This window comes from Hyla sarda, chromosome 1 (genome assembly GCF_029499605.1).
Source record: "Hyla sarda isolate aHylSar1 chromosome 1, aHylSar1.hap1, whole genome shotgun sequence".
Taxonomy (NCBI): Eukaryota; Metazoa; Chordata; class Amphibia; order Anura; family Hylidae; genus Hyla; species Hyla sarda.
In genome coordinates, this window is record NC_079189.1 from 349,297,066 (window position 1) to 349,315,830 (window position 18,765).

At 45.7% G+C, this 18,765-nt stretch overlaps 1 protein-coding gene across 6 annotated transcripts in view; it reads left to right on the top strand.

Moving 5' to 3' along the window:
• Positions 1–12,956: 12,956 nt before the first annotated feature.
• ZDHHC21 (zinc finger DHHC-type palmitoyltransferase 21) overlaps positions 12,957–18,765 on the top strand; it is a 45,830-nt gene continuing 40,021 nt past the window's right edge. For 2 of the 6 annotated variants that reach the window (XM_056521199.1, XM_056521227.1), the window contains exons 1-2: positions 12,957–13,118; positions 15,728–15,790. In XM_056521199.1, coding sequence (XP_056377174.1) covers positions 13,101–13,118; positions 15,728–15,790 — 81 coding nt within the window. In that variant the 5' untranslated portion in view covers positions 12,957–13,100. Of the gene's footprint in view, positions 13,437–15,727; positions 15,791–18,765 lie in introns of all 6 variants that reach the window. The other 4 variants (XM_056521181.1, XM_056521190.1, XM_056521216.1 and 1 more) reach the window with 4 other exon arrangements.

Below are 18,765 nucleotides of genomic sequence, written 5' to 3' on the forward strand. Positions count from 1 at the left end.
GAACTGCAACCTAATGTGGGGGAACATACTGCCAACCTAATGTGGAGGAACATACTACCAGCCTAATGTGGGGGAACTATTCTGCCTACCTAATGTGGGGGAACTGCAACCTAATCTGGGGGAACTGCAACCAAATGTGGGGGAACATACTGCCAACCTTATGTGGGGGAACATACTGCCAACCTAATGTGGGGGAACTACAACCTAATGTGGGGGAACTATACTGCATACCTAATGTGGGGGAACTACAACCTAATGTGGAGGAACTATACTGACAACCTAATGTGGGGGAACTGCAACCTAATGTGAGGGAACTGCAACCTAATGTGGGGGTACTGCAATCTAATGTGGGGGAACTGCAACCTAATGTGGGGGAACTATAATGTCAACCTAATGTGAGGGAATTATACTGCCTACCTAATGTGGGGGAACATACTGCCTACCTAATGTGGGGGAACTACAATCTAATGTGGGGGAACATACTGCCTACCTAAGTAGTTTTTTCTAAACTTAAACAGCAGTATTCTGATTTAATTGCTGTGCTGACACTCTGAGGGAAAAAAAAGTTGTTGTGCATTATGGTTTGGGCACTTGGGCTCAAAAAGGTACGCCATCACTGTCCTATTGTAAAGTCATAAAACTAGCCCCTGCGGTGTTGGACACAATGGACTGCGAATCATCCTGTCAGCTCACCAAGGTGGGGTTATCGAGGAAACTTGGATGGACATCTGTCAACACATTATGGGACAACAAAAGAGAATCACCCACTCAAGAAGACATCAAAGAACAAGAACTGCTTGCAATGCAAATAAACCACATACAGGATGACATTCAGGATAATAAACCACATACAGGATGACACCCCCCCCCTTCTTCTTGTACCCCCTATCCCTTAATTAGTTAGGATTCTACTTTATATTTGTATACCTTGTAATAAACCCCTATAAAGATCAAGTTGTCCTCAGTTATTTAGTAAGGTACCCCTAAAACAAAGCAGTTTCTACAATACGTTAATTGTAACTCTGCAAATAGATCAGTAAAACTAACAGGGAGGCACAGTAAGGACAGGGTAAGAATTATAGGCTGTTCAAAGTTATGGAGAATCTGTGACTCACATGTGTGAGGGGCTTGGTGCATAAGAGGTGGGGATGTGCTAGCCGGCTAGTAGTGGACATTTATGCCAACTCCTCGCTGGCATAGATTTCTGACACTGCCATATGGTTATCCCAGAAGTGCCTTGATTTAGCAAGAGAGGTGCACCACTTTATAAATCCAGTGCAGTTCTACATTGGCGAGGATATATTTAAAGCGTCACTGACATTTGTAAAAAAAAAAATTGTCATGTTCTCAAGACAAGTCAAAAGTTGAGATTGCATTTCTCAGTCCTGAGACCTGCTCTGATCGTAAGTTGACAGCCGGTGAAGTGAGTGGCACCCCTCTACACTCTCTGGTGGTCAATTAAATCTGACTCTTTCACTGCATTTTATAACATACATGAGTACACCCCTTAACTTTTGGAAACATTTTACTATATCTTTGCATGTGACAACACTGAAAAAAAGACACACTATGATGTAAAGTAGTGAATGAACAGCCTGTATAACAGTGCTTAATGTTGCTGGCATCTTAAAGTATCTCAACACACAGCCAGTAATGTCTAATCCTTGGCAAAAAAAGTGAGTACACCACTAAGTGGAAATGTCCAAATTTCAAAGTGTCAATACTTTGTGTGACTACCTTTATTTTCCGGCACTGCCTTAGGCCTCTTGGGCATAGAGTTCACCAGAGCTTCACAGGTTGCCACTGTTCCTCTTCCATTCCTTTATGATAACATCATGGAGCTTGTGGATGTTAGATACCTAGTGCTCCCCACCTACCATTAAAAGATGCCCCACAGATACTCAATAGGATTTAGGTCTGGAGACATGTTTGGCCTGTCCATCAAAGTTACCCTCAGCTTCTTTAGCCCCAGACCATGACACTCCTACCACCATTCCTGACTGTAGGTAAGAGACACTTGTCTTTGTACCTCTCCTCTGGTTACCGCCACTCACAGTTGACACCATCTGAACCAAATCAGTTTATCTTGGTCTCATCGGACCACAGAAATTGGTTCCAGTAATCCATGTTCTTAGTTTGCTTGTCTTCAGTTACCTAATTTCAGGCTTTCTTGTGCATCATCTTAGGAAGAGATTTCCTTCTGGGACGACAGCCATGCAGGCCAAATTGATGCATCATGCCGTGTATGGTCTGAGCACTGACAGGCAGACCCCTCCACCCCTTTAACCTCTGCAGCAATGCTGCCAAAGGCCTGTTCTGAGTGGAACCTGTCCTGGGAAACTGCTGTAGGGTCTTGACAATTTTCTTATAGCCTATGCCATCTTTATGTAGATAAGGAATTCTTTTCTTCAGGTCCTCAGAGTTCCTGTGCCTCCCGTTCAAAATCTTCTCAGTTCCCTGAATTATTACTACTATATTTAGACTCAGAATTCCAGATGTTTTTTCTTTCAGATTCCAAGAAAGACAATTTAGTCCACAAAGTTTCAAACCTTCAAAAGAAGTCTGAAAAGGGTGACACGGACAAAGGAGTCAGCAGAGAGCACTGTGGTCAGACTGGAAAAAACTATACAACTTCCTCTTGCACCAGCTGATTTTAAAACATTTGTTTTCCACTGAAGTACCCCTTTAAGCTTCTAAAAGGGATTGCATGAGGATCCTGGGCCTCATGACCTCCTGCATACAAGCAATAGCCTGGAGTCAGGCGCACTCCAGGCCTCTTTAGACAAATATTCTCTCCCACTAGGAAAATATACAATCGTCCCTAAACAAATTGTCATGAACAGGACTGGAAGCGGGTAGTGGATCCTGTGTTAGTGAGGTGATGGCGTGGGACGTACCAGGGGACCGGTTCTAAGAAGTTACTGGTTTTTATCAGAGCCTGCCGCAAGGCGGAATGGACTTGCTGCGGCGGTAACTCCCAGGTCGTATCCCCCGATAGCGACTCGACCTCACTAACAGCTGAGATAAGCGTAGTACACAAGGACAAGGTGAGGGCAAGGTCGAACATAGCAAGAGGTCAAGGTAGGCTGCAAAGGTTCGTAGTCAGGGGCAACAGCAAGGGTCTGGATACACAGGCTTGGGAACACACAGAACACTTTCACAGGGCACTAGAGCAACGAGATCCGGCAAGGACAGGACGGGGAAGCGGGTTTTTATAGAGTAGGGAGTGATTGGAACTGATTGGGCCAGGAACCAATTAATGGTGCACTGGCCCTGTAAATCTGAGAGCGCGCGCCGGGACTGAGCAGGAGGATGGGGCAGGTGAGTGACACGGGATGCGACCCGCGGGCAGGCACGTCCCACCGCGGGGATCGCATCCGCGCCAAGAGACACAGAGCAGCGCTCCCGGTCAGCGGGTCTGACCTGGGCGCTGCAAGCAAGAGCAGAACGCTGTGAGCGCTCCGGGAGAGGAGCGGGACCCGGAGCGCCCGGCGTTACAGTACCCCCCTCTTAGGTCTCCCCCTCTTTTTGGAACCCCTGAATTTGCGAATGAGTTCCTTGTCAAGGATGTTGGCCTCGGGGTCCCAAGATCTCTCTTCGGGGCCACAATTCTCCCAATCAATAAGATAACATTTTTTACCACGGACAACCTTGGAGGCGAGAATCTCTTTCACGGAGAAGACATCCGAGGACCCAGTGACAGGAGCAGGAATGGTGACCTTGGGGGAAAAGCGGTTAAGTATGAGAGGTTTGAGAAGGGAGACATGAAAAGAGTTCGGAATGCGGAGAGAAGGAGGAAGATGGAGCTTGTAGGAGACAGAATTGATTTGATTTTTGATTTTAAATGGACCGAGGTACCGAGGACCAAGCTTGTAGCTAGGGACACGGAAACGGATGCATTTGGCAGAGAGCCAGACTTTGTCACCGGGGGAAAAGATCGGAGGATTTCTTCTCTTTTTGTCAGCATGTCTCTTCATGCGAGATGAGGCCAGTAGGAGCGACTTTTGGGTCTCTTTCCAGATGGAGGAGAAATCTTGAGTCAATTCGTCCACGGCAGGGACTCCAGAAGAAGTGGGAATGGGGAGGGGGGAAGAGGATGACGGACGTACACCACAAAAAATGGAGATTTGAAGGAAGATTCAGAATTTTTGAAGTTGTACGAGAATTCAGCCCAGGGCAGAAGATCAACCCAATCGTCTTGACGGGAGGAGACAAAATGTCGAAGGTAGTCACCAAGAATCTGGTTTACTCTTTCCACTTGTCCATTGGATTGCGGATGATAGGAGGAAGAGAAATTTAATTTGATTTTTAATTGACTACAAATAGCTCTTCAAAATTTAGAAACAAATTGAACGCCTCTATCAGACACAATATGCGTGGGAAGTCCGTGGAGACGAAAAATGTGGAGAAAAAATTGTTTAGCCAATTTAGGCGCAGAGGGAAGACCTGGAAGTGGGACAAAATGAGCCATTTTGGAAAAACGATCCACGACCACCCAAATGACAGTGTTGCCATGAGATACAGGAAGGCCAGTGATAAAGTCCATACCTATATGGGATCATGGTTGTTCAGGCACAGGCAGAGGAAGGAAAAGACCAGCCGGCTTCTGGTGTGGAGTTTTGTCACGTGCGCACACTGTAGCACTATTAAACTGCAGGTGACAGCTCTATCAAGTTTCCTAGAGGTAGCTGAGGACATGCTTGTTAAAAGGTTTGTTAAGGGTGTCAGCATCAAACCCAGGTCTATGTCCGCAGCATCAGCAGCAGAAATGTAATTCCTTTTATGAAAAGTGGCCTTTTTAGATGCAATTACTACAACCTGCAGAATAGGGGAAATGTAGGCCCTTTCTATTAGAGAGCTTTTTAGGGTTTCAGATGAGAATATAATTCTTAGACAATGTACAGAAGTTCTCCCTGTGGAGTCTTCTTATTTTAACCCCTTAACCCCTTAAGGACTGAGCCCTTTTTCACCTTAAGGACTGAGCCCTTTTTTGCAATTCTAACCACTGTCACTTTAAACATTAATAACTCTGGAATGCTTTTAGATATCAATCTGATTCAGAGATTGTTTTTTCGTGACATATTCTAAAATTTTGTGGTAACTTGCATCCTTTCTTGGTGAAAAATCCCAAAATTTGATGAAAAAAATGAAAATTTTGCATTTTTCTAACTTTGAAGCTCTCTGCTTGTAAGGAAAATGGATATTCAAAATATATTTCTTTTTGGATCACATATACAATATGTCTACTTTATGTTTGCGTCAAAAAATTGACATGTTTTTACTTTTGAAAGACACCAGAGGGCTTCAAAGTTCAGCAGCAATTTTCAAATTTTTCACAAAATTTTCAAATTCGATATTTTTCAGGGACCAGTTCAGGTTTGAAGTGGATTTGAAGGGTCTTCATATTAGAAATACCCCATAAATGACCCCATTATAAAAACTGCACCCCCCAAAGTATTCAAAATTACATTCAGTAAGTGTTTTAACCCTTTAGGTGTTTCACAGGAATAGCAGCAAAGTGAAGGAGAAAATTCAAAATCTTCATTTTTTACACTCGCATGTTCTTGTATACCCAATTTTTGAATTTTTACAAGGGGTAAAAGGAGAAAATTTATACTTATATTTGTAGCCCAATTTCTCTCGAGTAAGCACATACCTCATATGTCTATGTTAATTGTTCTGCGGGCGCAGTAGAGGGCTCAGAAGGGAAAGAGCGACAAGGGGATTTTGGAGAGAACATTTTTCTGAAATGGTTTTGGCGGGGCAATGTCACCTTTAGGAAGCCCCTAGGGTGTCAAAACAGCAAAAAAAAAAAAAAAAAACACATGGCAAACCATTTTGGAAACTAGACCCCTTGGGGAACGTAACAAGGGGTAAAGTGAACCTTAATACCCCACAGGGGTTTCACGACTTTTGCATATGTAAAAAAAATATATATATTTTTTACCTAAAATGCTTGGTTTCTCAAAAATTTTACATTTTTACAAAGGGTAAAAGCAGAAAATACCCCCCAAAATTTGAAGCCCAATTTCTCCCGATTCATAAAACACCCCATATGGGGGTGAAAAGTGCTCTGCTGGCGCACTACAGGTCTCTGATGAGAAGGAGTCAGATTTGGCTTTTTGGAAGCAAATTTTGCTCTGGGGGCATGCCGCATTTAGGAAGCCCCTATGGTGCCAGGACAACAAAAAAAAAAAACACATGGCATATCATTTTGGAAACTAGACCCCTGGGGGAACGTAACAAGGGGTAAAGTGAACATTAATACCCCACAGGGGTTTCACGACTTTTGCATATGTAAAAAAATATATATTTTTTTTTACCTAAAATGCTTGGTTTCTCAAAATTTTTACATTTTTACAAAGGGTTAAAGCAGAAAATACCCCCCAAAATTTGAAGCCCAATTTCTCCCGATTCAGAAAACACCCCATATGGGGGTTAAAAGTGCTCTGCTGGCGCACTACAGGTCTCAGAAGAGAAGGAGTCACATTTGGCTTTTTGGAAGCAAATTTTGCTCTGGGGGCATGCTGCATTTAGGAAGCCCCTATGGTGCCAGGACAGCAAAAAAAAAAAAAAACACATGGCATACCATTTTGGAAACTAGACCCCTTGGGGAACATAACAAGGGGTAAAGTGAACCTTAATACCCCACAGGGGTTTCACGACTTTTGCATATGTAAAAAAATATATATATTTTTTACCTAAAATGCTTGGTTTCTCAAAAATTTAACATTTTTACAAAGGGTTAAAGCAGAAAATACCCCCCAAAATTTGAAGCCCAATTTCTCCCGATTCAGAAAACACCCCATATGCCGGTGAAAAGTGCTCTGCTGGCACACTACAGGTCTCAGAAGAGAAGGAGTTACAAATTTTGCTCTGGGCGCATGCCACATTTAGGAAGCCTCTTTGGTGCCAGGACAGCAAAAAAAAAAAAAAACACATGGCATACCTTTTTGGAAACTAGACCCCTCGGGGAATGTAACAGTGTTACAGTGAGTTCTTACACCTCAGGTTTTTTGAACAGTGGGCCATAAAAGTGAAAAATTTGATTTTTTTGCACTATATTGATAGTGTTACCCCAAATGTTTCATTTTCACATTGGGTAATAGGGCAAAAAGCCCCCAAAATTTGAAGAACAATTTTGTCTGAGAAAAAAAAATACTCCATATGTGGATGTAAATTGCTCTGTGGACGCACTACAATGCTCAGAATAGGAGTGAAAATTTTGTTGAAATTGAAGTCGGGGGTCATGTGCATTTATAAAGCCCCCAACAGAAAAAAAAAACCACATGTGACACCATTTTAGAAACTACACCCCTCAATGAACATAACAAGGGGTACAGCGGGAAATAACACCTCACAGGTTTTTTGAAAAGTGGCCAATAAATTGAAAAATTTCATTTTATTTTTACAGTAAAATGCTGGGGTTACCCAATTTTTTACATTTTCACAAGGGGTAATATGAGGAATTGGGTTACAAATTTTGGAGGGCTTTTCCCCCTGACTATAAAAATACATCCACATAAGGGGTAACGTGCTGTACGGGCGCACAACAAGGCTCAGAAGTCATAGAGGTCACTTTGTATTTGTGACCTATGGCATATCAGTAGCTGACGGTTACATACATTCTGAGGAAAATACAAAAATGAAACACCCACATGTGACACCATTACAGAAAGTACCCACCCTGAGGAATGAGTATAGGGGTAAAGAGGACATTTTGAACGCATGGGTGTTTTCTAAATTTATTTTCCAGGAATGGATGAAGGGTAACTTTTGAAAATTGCAATTTTCAACCTATGCTCTGCTTCATTTTTCTGGAAACAACTAACATGTGACTCCGAATTGTCGCCTGGAAATACGACAGAGCTCAGCGAGAACTCTTTGCATTTGAGGCGGATGTTTGTTACGGACCTAACAGTTACATACATTCAGAGGAAAATACAAGAAAGGAACACCCACATGTGAGAATACTACAAACAGTACACCCCCTAGGGAAGGTGTATAGGGTGAAGTGGAGATTTGGAACAGACAGGTGTCCCCTTCATTTATTTTCCAGGAATGGATGAAGAGTACTATGGGGGGGAAGAAAATTGCAATTTTAGTACTGATATGCCAATTATTTTCCCAGAATGATGACCCAGAGTACAGCCAAAAGTAAAAAGGATGCCCGCCCCAAACCCTATACTCTGAATCATCATTCTGGGAAGGGGATGTGTGGGGCCGTCCCTATTCTGTTACCTCAAATGCGCAACCCGCTCAGGTAGGGAGAGAGCGTTGCACATTTGAGGCAACTGCAAACCTCCAATGCTGTTGACTCTGTGTCCCATGACCCATTTTTTAGGGGGAAGAAATAAAAAAGATATTGGGGGTATTAGAAAAAAGGTGTTTTTTGTCTTTTTTAGGGGGGGGGGGGGTTGGTATAAAATTTGGAAGACAATGTACTCTGGACTGGTACATTGGAGTCGAATTTTGGGGAATGAAAATTAGGGCAAAGGATGGAAAATGTAGTACTCCATGGAAGTGTGATACTCCCTGAAGCAGCCTATGCAGAGGCCCGGATGATCGGGGCAAGTGTCGCATTGAGTGGTGGTGTCCTTCCAAATCCCCCTCTTGCGACACACTCTGCATTTCTTCTGAGATCGTCCCTTCTTTCCAGTGTGGGGGATCACACCTGGAAAGTGTTGGCCGGGGACAATCCGGGTACCTGAAGTTCCAGAGGTGCTCTGACCTGCTCTTTGGCGGTCACCAAAGATGAGGGCCTTTAGAACTTCCTCTTGGAACTGCAGGTATGTCCCTGTGTTGCCAGCGTACTTGTACAGTACAAAAGAGTTGTACATGGCAACCTGTACCATGTAGACCGCAACTTTTTTGTACCATACGCGTGTTTTCCGCATGGCATTATATGGCTTGAGGACTTGATCAGAAAGATCAACTCCCCGCATATACCGATTGTAGTCCAGAATACAATCGGGCTTGAGGACCGGTCCCACGGTACCTCGCACAGGGACAGGGGTGCTGCCATTCCCATGAATTGTGGTGAGCATAAGGACAACCCTCTTGTCCTTATACCGGACCAACAGGTTCTCATGGGAAAAGGCACGGGACTCACCCCGGGGGATAGGAGTCTGCAGGGGATAGGAAGGAAGGCCTCTTTGATTCTTCCGGACTGTCCCACAAGCGACCGTGGATCTGGCGGCGAGGGATGTGAAGAGAGGGATACTAGTATAAAAGTTATCCACGTAAAGGTGGTAACCTTTATCTAGCAATGGGTGCAAAAGGCCCCAAACGATTTTCCCGCCTACACCCAGAGTGGGGGAACAATGTGGGGGTTCAATGCGGGAATCTCGTCCCTCATACACCATAAACTTGCAAGTGTACCCGGAGGTACTCTTGCAAAGTTTATACATCTTCACGCCATACCGCACTCGCTTGGTCGGGATGTATTGCCGGAAGCTGAGTCTCCCCTTAAAGCTGATGAGAGACTCATCAATAGCGACCTCCCTTCCAGGGACATAGGCCTCCCAAAATCTGGCCCCGAAGTGATTGATGACCGGCCTGATTTTATACAGGCGGTCATACGCGGGATCAGTTCGGGGGGGGACATGCCGCATTATCAGCATAATGCAAACATCTCCGAATGGCCTCGAACCTGGGACGTGTCATGGCCATATTGTAGAGCGGGGTCTGGTACAGGATGTCCTCACTCCAATATTGCCTGACACTGGGTTTTTTAACTAGACCCATATGCAGCGCAAGGCCCCAAAAGGTCCTCATTTCGGCTTCATCGACTGAAGTCCAGCCGCCGGGTATAAGTGCTAAAAGTGAGCCCAGCTTAGCGGTGACGAACTGTTGGGCATACAGATTCGTCTGTGTAACCATTAGATGTGTAACCATTAGATTAACAAAGTCGTCACTGAAAAAATGACCGAAAAAGTCCTTTTCAGTGAACCCGGCGATGTTAATCTTGATTCCTGAGTCGCCAACAAACTCAGGAATCACAGGCTCGTGGTCCGCTGGCTCAGCCCAGACAAGTTCTCCGGTACAAGGTACCAGTGACCTTGGCTGGGGGGCTTCACTAGTATGAGCTCCAGGGGGACTCATACTAGCATGGGGCACAGGGTCAAAGGCAGAGGAGGTTTGCGGCGCCGCAAGGCGACGTCTCCGCCGCCTTGGTGGCTCATCATCAGAACTAGATGATAAGGAGGACGATGAAATAAGGAAGGTGGGGTCTTCATCGTCCTCTGAGCTCTCGGTGTCGGAGGCAATTATGGCATATGCCTCCTCCGCCGAAAACGCTCTGCGGGCCATTTCCCTACTCTAATGGGGATACGGGTGTGTGTGTGGGGGGGAAACTTTATTGGTGTATGTGCTGTGTGTGGTGTGGTGCGATATTACCTCCCTAACCCGCCCTAACCTAACCTAACTAAACTAACCCGCCCTAACAGAAAAAAATAAAAAGGGGACTTTTTTTCAAAACAAAAACGGGACTTCTAGCGCAAAAAAGCCCTGTGCCAAAAAAAGCGTTTATCCAATCAGAGGTGTGCGCACTGATTAGCGCATGTGGCGGCAGGGGGCGCAGAAGTCAGTGGGGGGTCCGGCCACTCAGCCCAGAACAGTGGCTGGTGGCTTGTACACAGACCCCCACACAAAAAAAACCGAAAAATTAAATTAAAAAAACGCTTAACCCCGAAAAAATGCACCCGCCTGAACCCAAGAAAAAACGCTGATCAGTGATAAATCACTGACAGCGGTGGGACAGGCTGCACACACAGGTACGGTCCGTCCACACAGTACACACCTGCTACTGGTGGCACGGACCGCCTATGGGGGCAAAAAAGCACTAGAAAACGCGAAAAAAAGCGCCGGCACCACAAAAAAAAAATACGCTGATCAGTACTACGGGACTGATCAGCGGCGGGTGGGCTTTAACAAACGGTGGCGGACCGCTCTTTTATAACTAAGAGGGTCCGCACACACGCTTAGGAAAAAAGAAAAAAGATCTGCGCCAAAAAAAAGGCTGGCGGCAGACCGCAGCGACCCAGCAGGGCCGGGGTCACGCAGCTATAGGTGCTACGGACCCACGGACACCCACTGAGGTACGCTGAAAAAAAAAAAACTAAAAACATTTTTTTTTTTTACCCTAGCCTGTCCCTACCTAAATCTAAAGCTATCCCTGGGGATTTGTGCCAAGGGGCCACAGAAAGGGGGCAAGGGGCACTTTTTTTTAACTGAGGGGATGGTGGGCAGCACGGGGCTCCGTCCTGCACACCAGATCTCTCTGAAATGGCGGGCAGAACGGAGCAACATGCTCCTAGCCCACCCAATCCCCTCCCATTACATTGTGATTGGTGTGGCCACTTTGGCCCCCCAATCACAACTGTACTGAGGGGGGTGGCCACAATGCCAGCCCCCAGTACAGCATGGATGGTGATTGGTGGTGTATACTACACCACCAGTCACCATCTATATCCGGGTCACAGGGTCACACGTGACCCTGATGACCCGGAACCGCTGCAGCGTCCTGCAGCGATCGCCGGTACAGGAGGTCCTCCGGACCTCCTCCGGCACACTGCCGGGATGTCTGCCGATAGAAATCAGCAGAAATCCGGCTCCGATCCCCGCCCGGAGAGCGGCGGGGAACGGAATTGCAGCACATCGCTCATCTGAATTGATGAGCGATGTGCTGCGATCGCCGACATGGGGGGTCCTGATGACCCCCCTGGGCGATATGCCGAGATGCCTGCTAAACGATTTCAGCAGGCATCCGGCTCCCAACCGGCTAGTGGTGGGGACCGGATTTCCCACAGGTGTATGGATACGCCCTGCGTCCTTAAGGACTCGGAATGCAGGGCGTATCGCCGTAAAGCGATCTGGACTGCTCCATCTGGTCCCCTTACACAACAACTCCCAGCATGCCCAGACAGCCCTTGGCATCTGGAGGTCCACAGTTTGGAGACCACTGTGCCCTTTCAGATGTTGCAAAACTACACATCTTCAGCATGCCCTTACTGTCCAGCCATGCTGGGAGTTGTAGTTCTGTAACATCTGGCCCTTCAGATGTTGCAGAACTACAACTCCCAGCATACCTAGACAGTATTGGCATACTTGGAGTTGTAGTTTTGCAACATCTGGAAGGGCACAGATTGGGAACCACTGTATTAGTGGTCTGCAAACTGTAGTCCTCCAGATGTTGCAAAACTACAACTCCAAGCATGCTGGGAGTTGTAGTTTGGCAACATCTGGCTCTAAAGATGTTGCCGAACTACTACTTCCAGCATGCCTGAGAATGCTTGGAGTTGTAGTTTTGCAACATCTGGAGGGCTACAGCTTGGACTGTTCTCCTCCAGCTGTTGCGTAACTTCTACTCCCAATATGCCCTTCGGCTGTCTGGGCATGCTGGGAGTTGTGGTTTTGCAACAACTGGAGGCACACTGGTTGGGAAACATTGTCTGTTTCCTAACTCAGTGTTTCCCAACCCGTGTGCCTCCAACCCGGTTGCTGTTCTGGCACCATAGGGGCTTCCTAAATGCAACATGCCCCCCAAAAACCATTTCAGAAAAACGTACTCTCCAAAATCCAATTGTCGCTCCTTCCCTTCTAAGCCCTCTACTGCGCCCGCCGAACACTTTACATGGACATGTGCTTACTCGAGAGAAATTGGGCTACAAATATAAGTATAAATTTTCTCCTTTTACCCCTTGTAAAAATTCAAAAACTGGGTCTACAAGAACATGCGAGTGTAAAAAATGAAGATTGTGAATTTTCTCCTTCATTTTCCTGCTATTCCTGTGAAACACCTAAAAGATTTTTTCCGAGCGGAAAAAAACTAATTTCTGAGCGGATTTGTTCAGCGCAAATTCCGCTCAGATATTTGTCAGTGTGAACGTACCCTTACGGTTTTTCAGTTAAGAATACAAATATTCCAGCCATTTGGTTCTGACAGAATCCTGATGTATTACGTCACAATTCATGCAAGCAACGAACATAAATGTGAACACGGCACATAACTGATACATAGAGACGGTAGGCGTTCTCTTCCATTAGCTAGAAAACTAATTGAGAGCTGAATAACTCCTTGGTCGTGCGACCAGAACCCTATGAAGAGCAGCACCATGGTTAGTGTCGGCGGTCACAGTGACCACAGTCTCCACAGAGCGGAAGGAACACGCATTAGTGGATGGGGTCGCGTGTGACAAGCATCTCAGCCGATGCCGCGGCGCCGTCATTGGATGGGCGGACAGGAAGAGGAAGCGGCGGAATGCTTGTGTTGTTGTGGTTGCTGGGGCGGTGCACGCTGCTTGCAGCAGGAACAGGAAGCGGAGGGCGGAACAGAGGGACAAGCGGAGCCGGTGACTGAGAGCGGGAGCACGGAGCGGGCTAGATGTAAGGGGTCTCCCAGTCCCTGCTCTCCTTGTGAGGGGTGCGAGAGCTCGGTGAGTGTGCGCATCATAGGGATAAGCGCTTGTGGAGTCATGGAGGGGTCAGTAGCATTGTCATATCATGTGAAGAAGGCTTGGCACCATGAGGTGAGGCTCTGGTTATACTATGGCTTGGCACCATGGGGTGAGGCTCTGGTTATACTATGGCTTGGCACCATGGGGTGAGGCTCTGGTTATACTATGGCTTGGCACCATGGGTGAGGCTCTGGTTATACTATGGCTTGGCACCATGGGGTGAGGCTCTGGTTATACTATGGCTTGGCACCATGGGTGAGGCTCTGGTTATACTATGGCTAGGCACCATGGGTGAGGCTCTGGTTATACTATGGCTAGGCACCATGGGGTGAGGCTCTGGTTATACTATGGCTTGGCACCATGGGGTGAGGCTCTGGTTATACTATGGCTTGGCACCATGGGGTGAGGCTCTGGTTATACTATGGCTTGGCACCATGGGGTGAGGCTCTGGTTATACTATGGCTTGGCACCATGGGGTGAGGCTCTGGTTATACTATGGCTTGGCACCATGAGGTGAGGCTCTGGTTATACTATGGCTAGGCACCATGGGGTGAGGCTCTGGTTATACTATGGATTGGCACCATGAGGTGAGGCTCTGGTTATACTATGGCTAGGCACCATGGGGTGAGGCTCTGGTTATACTATGGCTAGGCACCATGGGTGAGGCTCTGGTTATACTATGGCTTGGCACCATGGGGTGAGGCTCTGGTTATACTATGGCTTGGCACCATGGGGTGAGGCTCTGGTTATACTATGGCTTGGCACCATGGGGTGAGGCTCTGGTTATACTATGGCTTGGCACCATGGGGTGAGGCTCTGGTTATACTATGGCTTGGCACCATGGGGTGAGGCTCTGGTTATACTATGGCTTGGCACCATGGGGTGAGGCTCTGGTTATACTATGGCTTGGCACCATGAGGTGAGGCTCTGGTTATACTATGGCTAGGCACCATGGGGTGAGGCTCTGGTTATACTATGGATTGGCACCATGAGGTGAGGCTCTGGTTATACTATGGCTAGGCACCATGGGGTGAGGCTCTGGTTATACTATGGCTAGGCACCATGGGGTGAGGCTCTGGTTATACTATGGCTTGGCACCATGGGGTGAGGCTCTGGTTATACTATGGCTAGGCACCATGGGGTGAGGCTCTGGTTATACTATGGCTAGGCACCATGGATGAGGCTCTGGTTATACTATGGCTTGGCACCATGGGGTGAGGCTCTGGTTATACTATGGCTAGGCACCATGGGGTGAGGCTCTGGTTATACTATGGCTTGGCACCATGGGGTGAGGCTCTGGTTATACTATGGCTAGGCACCATGGGGTGAGGCTCTGGTTATACTATGGCTAGGCACCATGGATGAGGCTCTGGTTATACTATGGCTTGGCACCATGGGGTGAGGCTCTGGTTATACTATGGCTTGGCACCATGGGGTGAGGCTCTGGTTATACTATGGCTAGGCACCATGGGGTGAGGCTCTGGTTATACTATGGCTAGGCACCATGGGGTGAGGCTCTGGTTATACTATGGCTAGGCACCATGGGGTGAGGCTCTGGTTATACTATGGCTTGGCACCATGGGGTGAGGCTCTGGTTATACTATGGCTAGGCACCATGGGGTGAGGCTCTGGTTATACTATGGCTAGGCACCATGGGTGAGGCTCTGGTTATACTATGGCTAGGCACCATGGATGAGGCTCTGGTTATACTATGGCTAGGCACCATGGGGTGAGGCTCTGGTTATACTATGGCTTGGCACCATGGGGTGAGGCTCTGGTTATACTATGGCTAGGCACCATGGGGTGAGGCTCTGGTTATACTATGGCTAGGCACCATGGGGTGAGGCTCTGGTTATACTATGGCTTGGCACCATGGGGTGAGGCTCTGGTTATACTATGGCTTGGCACTGGGTCTGGTGTATATGCTTGTATTTACTGTAATGTACCTATATGGATGTCAGGCTCTGCTTATCCGAGGCTAAAAAATGCAAATTAGTATACTGTTGTACCTTCTTTATATCGTAAGACTGTCTCCTAACGAGAGTGCCTCCAGCTGCTGAACTACAACTCTCAGCACACCCAGAGTTGTAGTTTAGGAACAGCCAAAGGCACAGTGCTTGGGAAACATAGTCATAAGACAGTGGGCAAATGTGTCAGAGGATATGTGTGTATGTGTGTGTGTGTGTGTGTGTATATATATATATATATATATATATATATATATATATATATACATACACATACATAATACTTTCTTATTGTGTGTTCAGGTATATATTCCGATTTGTCAGGAAGAATCATTAGACAACCTGCCCGTTCCCAGGACCTTTCAGGTGAGGAGTACACAGTTGTGACTGTTCTTTAGTGTTACAGAATGCTGCATTGAGCCAAAAGAGCAGTTTGAACAGGATGCGCCATGGCTGCTGTCCAGCCACAGGCGCAGTGGTGCTTTCTACTACAGAGGTCTCCAACCCAGAAGCTGCCACATCCACTTTCCTGTGACTGGACATTAGTCATGGCGCTCCTTATTCAAATTATTATTATTATTTTTTTTTAAAGCTCTGTGCGATGGTGAACAGGGTCAGAACTCTTATTCTCACTTGTCTTGTCCTGGGGCCAGTGGGTGAGGCACCAATGACCTGACAGGTTCTCATTCAAAGGACCAACAATCGCTTCCTCAGTCCTATTGTCTGGACATGTGAACAGAGGGACAGTTACCGCCATTACTACAGGTGGATGCACATGTTGGACCATTTGGGGAGATATATCAAATCCTGTGCAGAGGAAGGGTTGACCAGTTGCCCATAGCAACAGGTTTGGGTAAATCTCCCTTTCTGTGCTTGCAGTGTGTTCATGGTACCTCTGTTAAAAAACTAGGATTTCAATGGATCCATGAGTTCAGTGGGGCTTACATTTATATAGCACTAACAAAGTACACAGCTCTTCAGTTTTCAGGCTACAAATAAGGACAAAATCAGCCATTACAATAATACACACTGACTGTTCAAACAAGAGGAGTGCAGGCCCTGTTTGCCAGAGCTTATGGCCTATAAGGAATGGGATTGAGACAAAAGGAAGGAAGTGCTTGAGTATTCAATGGTCGAGCCATGTTTAATGAATAAGATAAAATACGTAAAGGTGGATATGTGCCTGTGATGCAACTAATGCCAATTTCTCACTAGTCTCTAACAAGTCCCCCCCCCCCCCCCCCCCACTTCCCAGCACCAATTCGCTTCCACTTCCTCCTAACACCAGTTGTGTATACAAGCAAGTGTACATAGTGGCTTTTCAGGTTTAATGTATAGTAAGAGGTGCAGTTGATAAGAATGGAAAAAATGTGTTGTGGAATAAATGCTTGAGGCATCAAGAGAGACGTTGCTATAATAGATGACACTTATATGTTGATATATTCTTGTGAGTAACCTCCCATTTCACAACATTGGTGATATTCACCTTTACTCTATATTAGGCTCCTTTCACAAAACCCTTTGTATCCTGTATAAAGACCCGTTAGAAAACACTTAAAGGGGTACTACCGTGGAAAACTTTTTAAATCAATTGGTGCCAGAAAGTTAAACAGATTTGTAGGGGCTGTATACTAAAGAGAAATCCAAAAAGAAATGCATTTCCTGTGATGTCCTGACCACAGTGCTCTCTGCTGTCCATTTTAGGAACGGTCCAGAGAAGCATATGTTTGCTATGGGGATTTTTTCCAATTCCTAAAATGGACAGCAGAGAGCACTGTGGTCAGGACATAACAGGAAATGCATTTCATTTTTGGATTTCTCATTAGTATACAGCCCCTAAAATGTACTGGAAGGATTAAGATTTTTTAATAGAAGTGATTTACAAATCTGTTCGCAAACTTTTTAACCAAATTAGTATGTTTAAAATCCTTCTATTTTGACGACCTATAACTTTTTCTTTCATTTTTCCGTATAAGCGGCAGTATGAGGGCTCAGTTTTTGCGCCATGATCTGTACTTTTTATTGATACCACATTTGTGTTTATAAAACTTCTATAATTTTTTTTTGTCTTTTTTATAAAATGTGACAAAAAAAAGCAGCAATTTAAAATGGCGGGGGGGGGGGGGGGGAGAAAGGACATTTTACATTTCTGTTGGGGGAGGGGATTTTTCACTGCTGGCTTACAACCTATTAATGACACCCATACTATTCGATCAGGTGGGTTGTCCAGCATTTTCTATGTGCACCCCACAACGCAGTGACATCATTCTGTTTGTTAATGCTGTATGTCCCTACACATTCTTAAGTTAGACATGTCAGGCTTCTGTAGTGTTAATGTATAGCCAGACATGATTTTCTTCCAGGGGTAAAAGCAGCAGACGTCTATTAAGAATTAGTTTTCTCAGAAAATAGGTCTTGTAAAAGTGACCTAGTGTATATATTATTAAAACAGATGAAGTGTGACCTCATCTGCTTCTCCATCAAGTCATGTCCTTGTAATTCAGTAAAAATCTATAATGGCTTTCCATACGTCACAACCATCTGTTCAGGGAGCAGCTTTTGTTTGGTGATTCATTGTGATTCTCCTAGATGTAAAACATGTGGGGACTGTCAGGCTATATCACACCCAAACAAAATACAAAACACATCACAGTTCTGTACCATAAGAGTACATTCCTGCTTTGTCGTTTCTTACTCATTCTTTACTAGCTAAGGCTGGGTTCACACCACGTTTTTTCAAATACGATTATCGTATTCGGTTTTCCGCTAAAAAACGTATGGCAAAAACCGTATGCAACCGTATACAACTGTATGACTCCAAATTAAAACATATACGTTTTTTCCCCGTATACGGTTCCAAAACGTATGTACGGTTCTATCCATTTGCATCCGTTTTTGCCAACGGTTTTGCTATTTTGTTGGAATTACATTTCCCGAAATTTAATAGTTACTATTGTTCTATTGAAATTCCAAAGGATGTGGGAGTAGGATGTCTGGGATGAATTCTAGAAAGATCTGCGCATGTGTCAACTCCAAAAACGGATTAGAAAAACCGTGTGCAACCGTATTCTGAAATTCTGTGTACGGTTCTCGTAGACAACAATGTTAAAAGAACCGCATACTGTTCGCATACGGTTTTCCAACTGTAGGCAAAAACGTGGTCGACAGCGTTTTTGCCTATGGTTGAAAAATCGGCAAAACCGTATCCGAGGCAAGACGGATGCAACCATACACAACATTTGGAATACGGTATACAATGCATTCTCTATGCATACGGTTTCTGATACGGTCGTATACGTTTTTTTGCCGAAAACCGTATACGGTTACCGTATTTGAAAAAG